The sequence below is a fragment of the Alexandromys fortis genome, unplaced genomic scaffold (assembly GCF_014885135.2).
Source record: "Alexandromys fortis isolate MF-2015 unplaced genomic scaffold, M_Fortis_MF-2015_v1.1 scaffold_15, whole genome shotgun sequence".
Classification (NCBI taxonomy): domain Eukaryota; kingdom Metazoa; phylum Chordata; class Mammalia; order Rodentia; family Cricetidae; genus Alexandromys; species Alexandromys fortis.
The window spans coordinates 4772798-4784299 of record NW_026067911.1 but is presented as its reverse complement, the minus strand read 5'-3'; the positions used below and the strand labels follow the sequence as shown (position 1 = coordinate 4784299).

Below are 11502 nucleotides of genomic sequence, written 5' to 3'. Positions count from 1 at the left end.
ATCCCTGACCCACACATAATAACCGTTTTCTTTCTCTGTGAACAGCAAGAGAGATTGCTAGCTCAGAGGTCGCAGTGGAGAGCCACAGCCAGCGCTCTCACTATAACTCCTTGCCCTGAAGATCTGATAGTTCTTCTGTGATTAAAATTTTAATTATGGTAATAATCAATGTTAAGACTCCAGAGAAGCAAGGCTGTTGTTTTCAACACAGACTGTATTTGCATGTTTGTCTCCTGTTTTTCTTACAGCGGGCCTCTGTAGGTTGGAGCATGTCGAATTCTTTCGCCTTGTAATTTAAGTCCTCTAGCAAGCTTTAGAAAGTTTTCCAAGAGTGGTCCCTGTTGCCTAAATTGCTCCTCCTAACCCAGAGTATCCATAAATCAGTTTCATATCAATTTCTTTTTTGTAAAGGCTTATCTATTAATTATGTATACAGCATCTGCCTACATGTATCCCTGAAGGCCAGAAGAGGGCACCAGACCTCATTACAGATGGTTGTGAGCCACCACGTGGTTACTGGGAATCGAACTCAGGATCTCTGGAAGAACAGTCAGTGCTCTTAACCCCGTAGCCATCTCTCAGACCCCTCATATCAATTTCTGTAGCCTTCTAAGAGGCTGTTGCCTCAGCAGTGCGACAGACAAACATGCTGCCATGTGATTAAAGCCTTGTTTTAAAGAAAGCATGGCAAACCATGCCATGGTGGAGCAACAGCCATGCTGTCCTACTTCAGCGTGTTTATTGCTTGGACTGTTGAGGTGAATCTTCAGCAGCCTTTCTTTTTTTTTTTTTTATTGAGAAAAGGAAAAAAAAGTTTCCACCTCCTCCCAGCCTCCCATTTCCCTCCCCCTCCTCCCACCCTTTTTCCCCTCCCCCCACTCCTCTCCCCCTGCCCCCACTCGTCTCCCCCTCCCTCTCCAGTCCAAAGAGCAGTCAGGGTTCCCTGCCCTGTGGAAAGTCCAAGGTCCTTCCCCCTCCGTCCATGTCTAGGAAGGTGAACGTCCAAACTGGCTAGGCTCCCACCAAGCCAGAACATGAAGTGGGATCAAAACCCCGTGCCATTGTCCTTGGCTTCTCATCAGCCCACTCTCGCTATACCTCTTCAATATAGTGCTTGAAGTTCTAGCAATAAGACAACATAAAGGGATCAAGGGGTTCGAATTGGAGAGGAAAAAGTTAAACTTTCGTTATTTGCAGATGATATGATAGTGTACATAAGTGACCCCCAAAACTCCACCAAAGAACTTTTACAGCTGTTAAACACCTTTAGTAATGTGGCAGGATACAAGATCAACTCCAAAAAATCAGTCGCCCTCTTATACACAAAGGATATGGAAGCAGAGAGGGAAATCAGAGAAGCTTCACCTTTCACAATAGCTACAAACAGCATAAAATATCTTGGGGTAACTCTAACCAAGGAAGTGAAAGATCTATTTGACAAGAACTTTAAAGCATTGAAGAAAGAAATTGAAGAGGATACCAGAAAATGGAAGGATCTCCCTTGCTCTTGGATTGGGAGGATCAACATAGTAAAAATGGCAATTCAGCAGCCTTTCTTACTTTGCCGACACCTGGATCCCATCAGGCCGGGTGGACAATGACACCTTCCTGTCACTGGGTCACACTTTCCTGAGCCACAGAAACACCGTTGGACACAATCCTGTCCATAATGACCTTCAGGACAAGCTGGATGGAAGATCAAAATAAAGACATATAAAGTTTATTTTGCTTATTGGACATCTGCCACTCAAGACTTTTAGACACTTGTCAATATATGGTCCTTTCTCCTAATCCAGTATCTTGCTGACTTCCCTACAGTTTAATTTTCAATCTAAAAGGCTACTTTAAAATAAAAAAAAAAAAAACAAGTAGGAAGCCCCAAGCTGTTGCTTTCTTAGAAGAGTTTCGGCTGGAACATGGAATACATAAGCCTGCATCTGGTTTCAAAACTCATATCTGATAGATTTCATTTGCAAATTAAAAGCAACAGCTTCTGGGCTGGAGAGATGGTTCAGTGGTTAAGAGCACTGTCTGCTCTTCCAGAGGATCTGAGTTCAATTCCCGGTATCCACATGGCAGCTCACAACTGTCTGTAACTCCAGTTCCAGAGGATCTGACACCCCCACATGGATATAGATGCAGGCAAAGCATCAATGCACATAAAATAAAAATAAATTATTAAAACACAAAACAAAACAAAGAAAACAGCTTCCAGTCTTACTTTAAATACAGGTACATGTTTGAGTACATGCCCACACCCACATCACAAACACACACACACACACACACACGCTCTGAGTGTGTGTGTGTGTGTGAAAGAGAATGTGAGTATGTATATATGTGTATTTCTGTGCCTGTGTATGAGTATGTATGTTTATATATGCATTTGTATGGTATTGTTATGTGTGCATGTGTATATGTGTGTATATATGTGTGTAGTTGTACTTTCAGTACACACATAAGGTTTTTGCAATATTGAATATTTTTTTCTCTTGAGTCCTTTCTGGAATCTTACTTTATACTCCTAACCTCAACCTAAGATCCACAATACTCATATTTTCAAATATTTATCTATGTCTTTGGACTTACTGATCTATTTTGTATTGTTCCAAAAAAAATGAATTGAGATGAATGCTGAAAATAGATAACACACAAAGATAAAAGGAACATCTGTAAGAACCAGCTGAGATGGCTACGTGGTAACAGTGTGAAGATAAACAATTAAAACACTTGGCCTTGCCAGAGGCAGGCTGCATACTTGGCTCTAACCTACCAGTCTGTCAAGGCAAGGAAAATGGCTCCTACAAGATCACAGCTTTCTTAAGACAACGTGTTCCCAGTGTTCAGGAACCATAGCCTTTGAACATGCTCTTGCATGGGGACATTTCTCCCAGTTACTCTCTTTGAAGAATGAACATAAAGGAGCCAGCCAGAACCTTCCTCAGGACGTGTTTATGGGATGGCTTTCCCTCAAAGATCACTTGGCAGTTGGGAACACAGGCACTATCCAGTAGGTGTCAATCATCAGTTCTTTGGATCTGATACTTTGTCCTAGTAAGTTTTTATGATCGGTACTGAGGGCTGCTGTCACAGGACAATTAACAGAGGACATTGTGTTTATGTAAGTCAGAGGCAGCAGCCACCTGCCTGGGAAGCACAGGCAAGGAAAGCATCTTCAGCTTACACCAGCTTAATGGCCTGAATTAACAGAAACTTCGCTACTCCTCTTCCTGCAAGACCTTAAATGAAGGGCATGTTTGCATGCATGTCTCTAAGTGTGTATGTGTGTGTGTGTGCACATACATGAAAGAATATCTGTGTCTGTCTATGTATGGTATATGCGTATATGTGTATATATGTGCACATGTCTATTTGTACCTGTATATGTTTGTATGTGTATATGTATATGTGTATATGCATATGTGTATGAGTGAATATGTGTTTCTATTTGTGTATGCATGTGTGTATGCATGTATGTGTATGGTGTTCTGTATGTATGTATATTTGGGTATCTGTGTATGTGTGAATGCTTTCATGTGTGTATGCATGTGTGTGGTATGTGTGTATATACATATCTATGTGTGTATGTTCATGTGTGCATGTGTATATATGTGTATTTGTATGTATATATGTACATGTGAAAGTGCACACACATGCATGCACACACATGAATGAGAATTAAAGGTATTGCAGTTCATCTACTTTTAATTTAAATCCATACTAAAGCTACTTCTCTCTTTTAATTGTGAAGTTAATAATCACTGGCGATAATATGATTTTAATGACTGACCCAAAAGTGAATAACCCAATCTCAAGTCCTTTGTCTAAAACTAGATATTTTAGCCCTGCTTCCAACCTCTCTCTCTCTTTCAGTTTGTTCTCACTACCTCCTGAATCTTCTGAAACGATCATTAGTGATCCAGAGTTCAGACACAAGGGTGACATAATTGTCACCACCTGGGCCAGAGACATCAGAGGGCATGTGTTCAGGTAGTTATTTGGTGGAAGTAGAAACCACCCAGTTACTTAGAACTGGTGGGTCTGACGACAGAAGAGACACGTTTTCCAGGCACAAACTCACAGGCTCCAAGCATGTGCATTTTAAAGGTATCTTCAACTCTCTGTCCCTTACACTTGATACTGATAAGAACAATTAAGGTATTTGTGCTTACGGCACTATTTCCCTTTTGATGAATAGAGAAACTATTTATTGTTGAGACATAAACTTGCTGAGTATAGTTAAAATTCTGGAATTTTGGGCAAGATTGACAATGTGAACACAAAAATTCTTATGCTGACCTTGCCTAACATGTTTTTTGAGTCCTGGCTTGAGTACAGTGTTTTTGGGTAGAAAGGTTTATTGCAAAAATATTTATTTTGGTACTTATGATGACTTCAATTCTGAACCCAAATCTGATGTTATTAGTCCTCAACCTAGGATTTAGATCAGCCTGTATTTGCCGTCCCTATAATAAATCCCCAAGTATTACGCCACCGTTCACTCTCATAATTGCAGTCTTAATAACTATGCTTTAGTATTTTGCTGCACCCTTTGGACGCTGGAATAGCTATCCTATCTTTCCTATAAGTACAGGGTGGGGCAGTGTGATAGCCACAAGTTCAAAACCAACGTAAACTACACAAGGACGCCAACTGAAAGACCAGGTGCAAATCGCTTACTTTGACTGCAGTCTGCTCCAACGAAGCCAGGAGGACAGGTACAGGAGCCGAGTGTGCTTTCACATTGACCCCCATTCTGGCACTTACACGTCTCTTGGCAGTTTGGACCATAAGTGTCTTCTGGGCACCCTGTCACAGGAGAACAAAATTTCATGTGTTGTTGTAACTTGAAGAATTCAGCTCTTCAAACTCTCTTAATTCAGTATTTCAATTATTTATCATTAATGATTTTAGCTGCCTTCAAACTACTGATTCAAGCATGGTGATAGATAGGTAAATACACAGGAAGACAGGGAGATAGATATGCAGAATTTTGGATAATAGATACATGACAATAGCTAATATATACATACAGTACACACACACACACATATATATGCATATACAGACAGGCAGATTTTATATGACGTGCTGTCCCTTGATCATCATCAGACATCCTTTGAGCTTCTCTGGCATCCCGTCTGAAGCATTCTTACAATCTAAGCAAATTCAAATTCACCCCTTACTAATTAAATATATTTTGTTTTGACCAAAAGGATCTTGGTGTGTTTAATAACTATAAGAATTCAAAAGGCACCAGGTGTAAAGGATGCCTTTCATTTTTGGTTAGTTTTTCATTTTCCATTTTTTGTCTCAGTGCATGCACAGACAATAGCATGCACTGTGGTTTGAAGAAGAAAGGTTTCCCATATGTTCATATATATGAATACTCGGTTCTCAGGTAACGTTTGGGAAGTTATGGGACCTTTAGGAAGTAGAGCCTAGCTTGAGGAAGTACATCATTGGGCTGGGCATTGATGTTTTGTAGCTTGATCTCAATTTCTAGTTTCTGTCTGTCTCTGTCTCTCGGTCTCTCTGTCTGTCTGTCTGTCTCTCTCCCTCTCTGTCTTTCTCTCTCATGTGTGGGTGGAAAGTAACTACTCTGCTTACTGACAGGCTGGTCTTATGGTCCCATTGAAGACTTTCAGAGCCATGATGGACTGTCCCTTTCTGGAACTGCAAGTTAAAAATAAATCCTTTCCTCTGCTAAGGGACTTTTTGTCAGGATATTTATCACAATAAGAGAAAAATAATTAAAGCAGGTGACACCTAATGTAATAATAATGATGACACCATGTAAGAGATTGGTCAGAGAGGGTCTTTTTGTCAAAGATACATGTTTTACAAGTTTGGCATGTAGCCTGCCTCCAAAACCATAGTTGTTCTTCGGAGACTTAGATTTGACTACAGACTTAGAAAGCACCTGTAGCTTCTTCCTTTTGCCTTCCAGAAAAATAAAAAAAAAATAAAAATAAAAAAAAACAAAAACAAAAAAAAAATCGCACGTGGTGGGAACTAAGGCAAACACCGAAGCCCTGTGTACATGGAAGGCTGCTGCTCTGTCGGAGCTGCTATCTTGCTCTACTCCCCTCTGGGCTGGATGCCCTCTGCTGTCCCTTCCTTCTAAAGGACAGCAGTGCTCACCGCAGTCTTAGTGGAGCGCAGTGCTCCTGAGGTGCCTTCCCCTCTAAAATGTACTAGAGAACGGTAAGCATGAAGTTAGTGCAAGACCACTCATCCTTTTCCTCATCTTCCATTTATTAAGATGTAAATATTTTTCCTGCAGGTCAACCTGGGTGTGTCTCATCGAATGTGATTTTCATAGTTTTATAAAATCAGTGATTTACAAAAATGTATGATGCGGAGAAATGTTTGGAGGAAAACACACAGGGAAACCGAGGGTGTACAGACAGAACCAGTGTGCTCAGGCATGCTCCTCAGGCATGCTGCCTCCTCAAAGGAGATTGAAGAGGTAGTAGGTCTTCTAGAAGTCTCTAAAGTCCTAACTGGGAAGTGAATCATGGTGTGGAGATCTGGGCAAGTAAGGGGAAAGAGCTTCACGTTACAAAGAGAGACGTTTTATAAAAATGAACATATAACTGCGGTTACCATTCTGAGTATAAAGAAGCATCGCATCTGTTGACCAGGAAGAATGGCACAGTATGAGTGTCCCATAAAGTGTCTAAGAGATGTTAAGTGCAGATTTTAAGATACTTTCCCAGTGAGTTGAAGCTATAGGACAGCCATTTCCACCTGGGACGTACACCACTGCAGCTATATTATCCCTGCCTTGTCCTTAGTAAAATCACTATTGCTTCTTTTTTTGTCATAAATAGAAAAAAAACCATTATTTTATCCTTCAGTTTAATAATGCTTCTTAAATGAGTACCCTATATCTGATTTAAAAAATATATTATCTTTCAAAAGACAATATTTGCACAAATCTATGGGTCACTGATTCATTAAATTTACATGTCGAGCGTGGTGTGTGGTTTATAGAAGTTGTGGGAATCTTTTTTTTTCCAAGAATTAATTATTTTATGCCCAATCCCACTTTCTTGGTCACTTCTGTGGGGTATTGCAAGTGAGAATTCTTGATTTGTGAGCACATCTCAGAGGATCACTAAACTTAGCAAGACACACTGTGGACATAATGATTTTACTAAACTTGTCATAATAAACGTAAGACCCCCCTATTTCCTAACCTTCTGTTTTCAGCGTGGTACCACCTTTGCTACATTCTTCCTGGGAATGTTGTCTCCCTAGCAAGGGTTGTTGGGTTATTTTCCATTACAAAACCATTTTCTCCCTCCAGAAGAAAACCTTCCTTCTTTGACTCTAATAAAAAAAAAAAAAAAACTCAATTTGGAATTTACTGTTCTCATTTGTTTGAATACTGAAGGCTTGATGGCAGGCCCCTTTGCCACTACACACTGTGATCATATGAATGGCATTTCACTTGGGTAAACAAGGCTGCTTCTGTATCTGGAGGCACAGAGTTCCCAAGCAAAGGACTAGCTTTAATCTGTCCATTTGCCTAGTATTTGAAAAGGTTACACACATATGGGCAAGGCATTGTGACACAATCTGGCTTTATTCTGAAAAAGGAGAAACTAAAATCTTCTCGTAATGAATGTTTCTGACCATGGGCAATGTATCTATGAATGCCTTCATATCCTCCTGACCTGGCAATGCCACGTTTCCCAAAGCATCTATTTGAAGCACGGGGCCATTTCACAAAACTGACTTAGTTACTGAGAACTCAAATGAGGGCGATTCTAAATGGCAGGCAGAGAAAGGAGTGTAAGGTTTCCAAGGTCTACAGTAGTGTAGGACCTCTCACTGGTCATGGAATTCATAGGACCTTGAGTCCACTCTTGGGCCCTTGCTGCTCTTCTATGTAAGAGCCACACGCTCAGGCTGAGCACCCCGAGCAGCTCTGAGAAGAAGCTGGGAGATGTTCAGTGTGTTTGTCTGCTCCCTCTGACCTCTGCTGAAAGAAAAGTTTGATTCTCCCCTCTGAACTTGAGAACACGAAAGCCCAGTTGTTCTTGGCTGCTGAAGTTTGGCTTTAGAGCCAGCTACACCTTTTATGGTTATTTTCTTGAGTCTTTCTTCACAGTCTTGTAATTACAGTGAATGCTGCCAAGGAACCCTCGCCACCGTATCCAACCACGTGTTGCTTGGAGCTAAGCCCACTTGACAGGCAGGGAGCTACTCCTGGCTCAGCCAGCTCCACTTTAACAAGGTGCGGCTACCTCCCTTAACCCAAGGTAGCTCATCTTTGGAAATGAAAATACAGCCAAGTTGTATGTAACCTGATATTATTTTCTTAACAAATAATACCTTTGAGACCAGGAAGGAAGTTCTTCTGAGATATGTAACAATACCTTTCTAGGACAAGATGCTTGAGATTGATCATAGCCATAAACTAAGAGAAATTTTGTTTTAGTTGTTCATTTTCAACTGGAATGACTGTACTATGGATCTAAAAGGTATTAATTGAAACGATTTTCATATATGTTTAGTTGTGGCTTTCGTTGTCAATGTTTAAAATGTATTAGTGATATTTGGAAAATACTATCTATAGCTTTTAGAAAATTTGGGTGATCAGAAAAAAATGGTATTTAGGAAAAATGACTGGCGTGATTAGAGGAAGGCGTAGCGATGGCCAACGTGGGGGAACAAATGACACTGAGGCCAAATCATTTTATTCTTACACCTATAAAATCTGCAGTATAAATAATTACAAGCTTAAAATTAAATAGTTGATTGAACATTTTTACATGCTTCTTGGGACTTTTTTAGTGTGTTCTTTCTTCTATCACCATTTTTTGATGTTAAATGGTTCCAGCAAATCAATATAAAGTTCTGAGTTTAGGGAGGATACTGTCGCACTACTGGACCAGGAGCAACTGGTGTTTTGTCACTTACCCAAGTCACTGCTTTCCTTACAGAATAACAATTCACTTAAGTTTTGTTTCGAAGCAGGCATGGGATCAACTTACATTCGAATCTCTTTAAATTTGTTGTCATTTGTTCTTGGTAGATATATAATGATATGCACATAATTTCCTGATACTTTTTTCTTTGTCTCTTTTCTTATTGGATACTTGTGAAGAATTTGGCAAAAAAAAAAAAAAAAAAAAATCGATCATGAGAGACCAAAAGAGAGATGGAGAAGGGGGAAGCCGAGAGAGACTGGAAGATAATGCTTCCTACTATTCAAGTAAAATATCCCACAGAATTTGTTATAGAGATAAGTCTTTCATTCACCTGCGCCTTTTACTGTGAATGACAGCCTGTCTGTCCTACTGGTATCTCCTCAGCAAATCCCACTTCTGCACAGACTGTACTTACGGAACTGACAGTGGTTTCCATGGTAGCCAGGCCGACAAGTGCATCTCCCAGTGACTGGATGACAGTCTCCGTTCCTTGCTGAACACTGGCATACCTGGTTACAGTCTTCCCCGTACGTGCCTGGTGGGCAGACTGAGGGGGAGAGGAGAAGTCAACCCCAATGAATTGCATTTGTCTGTGGAAATACGGTCCTAAAAGTGAAAGCAGGGGCAACTTATTAAATAAGACCATTGCCTACAGAAGTGCGCAGCCCTTCGGGATTTAGGTTTCATTAAATTTGCTTGGGGATTACTTCACTGTGTGATTTTGTTTTGTTCAGTCAATTTGTGATTGACTGTCAAGGGTTGGCTGCAATTTTCTTGTCACAGAAAAAAAAATCATAGTGTGATGTCAGGGAAAATCAGCTAAAATAATAGTATAATTCATACGGGACCACGTATCTGGATAAAGATATTATTTCTGGGGAGGCTGTTTTAAAGTCTCAAGGTGGCTTCTCCCCGCGCCTTAGCAGGTGCTGTGTTTATGTCGCCTGTCAGCCCCTCGGCTGCGTTCTGCTGTTTCTTTATGTAGTCTCAACAGTGAAATTCCCCCTCCAACTTTCAAATCACACCAAGACATTTTTTTTTCCTTTTTGGAAAAAAGGAAAAAGGGCTATGGGTATTTTTCAGCACAGAACATGGAATCAAGTAGGCAGTTTTGGTTTCATGGTTATGGACACACGGCAATGCAAACAAATTCAGCGGAAAAGAAAGCAGACAAGTTGGCCATTAGGTCCTATAGACCTGAAACAGTCTAGCAATGCCTGCAACGACATTTGACAGACTCTGCTGTGGGTATAGACACTCTTTGTTTCAGATATACTAATTGCTCAAATATCAGTTTACGGAGCGTTCATCCTGGAGCTGCCAGATACCCAGAAAGACCCATTTGGCGCCACAGTCAGCAAAGCTGATTGACTTAGCTGATTAATGTCTAAGGGAGAAGAGCCAACCAGGCTGGGGGTGAATGTGGGCGACCTTCCTGCATTTTTCCACCTCATCGTCAGTGAACTGGGAGCAGTCTTTCTACCCTACTGCGATGTGATGTGATCTTGTTAAGGGGAGGCATCTACACAGGAGGCTGACAATCAACGACCACAATAATTTGTCTTCATTAAAGTCTTACAAAAGTTTTATAAAGTCAAAGGTGAATCGATTAGACAGTCTTCCTAGCTTTTGTGATCTGTGCCTGCTGTGACAGTTACATGTTGCTATCTTCCCATAGAAAACATGCCCATAGCACACGGCAGTGAAGAATTCTGAGAGGTGCAAAGGGGGATTCTGAACATACTAGGTTCTGGGCAATAAATTAGCAGCCCAACTTATTTGCCTGTTTTCCATTTTGAAGTGTGGGCCCAGAGAAATCTGAGCTGGTGTGATTTGAACCGAGCCCTCAAAAATTATGCTGAGTGAAGGTTCCTGGTGACTGTGTGCAGTCTAGGGAGACTGTGAGCATCTGGACCAGGGGAGCAGACCACTGTCACTGCGCTACCCGGGGCCTTAAAGAACTTGCTCTATGTAAATCCCCCAAACCAAATTTCCTTCCTATGAAAAGATGATTAGAATCTATGCCCAGATGGTTGTGAGGAGGAACACAGGTACAGGTAGCACTAATTGGACCCAGGGGGCTACCAAGATGGAGGGGGAGTGAGTGGGAGAAGGGGGGGGAAGGAAAAGAATAATAAGAAATGATGAACTTGGGAGAGACTTTGGGGGGGGCTATGGTGATAAATGTGGAGTAAATGGGGGGATGTTGGATTTATTCCAGTGAAATTCTCAAGAATAAAAAAGTTTTTAAAATACTTGAATTTAAAACCAATTTAAATAAAAGTGCCATGTATGTGCAAACTATGTAGAAAATATAGCATAATTATTGGGAGGAATTATCTACTATTTAAGAACCATTTGTACATATTTCTACTACTCATGAAACTTTACTTTTTCAAAAACATTACTGAGGGGTAGGGAGATAGCTCAGTAGGCAAAGGTGCTCTCTGTGAAATCACTGAGACCTGATTCTGACCCCTAGAACCCACATTTAAAAAACTTCTGAGAAGGGTAAAAGCACAGCTGTAATCCCACAGCTGAAACGAGATAAAACTTG

At 40.8% G+C, this 11502-nt stretch overlaps 1 protein-coding gene across 1 annotated transcript in view; it reads right to left on the bottom strand.

Moving 5' to 3' along the window:
- Positions 1 to 1175: 1175 nt before the first annotated feature.
- Positions 1176 to 11502, bottom strand: part of LOC126499314 (EGF-like and EMI domain-containing protein 1) — a 629335-nt gene continuing 619008 nt past the window's right edge. Inside the window, exons 15-17 of the mRNA XM_050138486.1 lie at positions 9361 to 9492; positions 4681 to 4809; positions 1176 to 1686 (exon numbers count right to left, since the gene is read on the bottom strand). Of these exons, the coding sequence (XP_049994443.1) occupies positions 1544 to 1686; positions 4681 to 4809; positions 9361 to 9492 (404 nt within the window). The 3' untranslated portion in view covers positions 1176 to 1543. The remainder of the gene's footprint in view (positions 1687 to 4680; positions 4810 to 9360; positions 9493 to 11502) is intronic.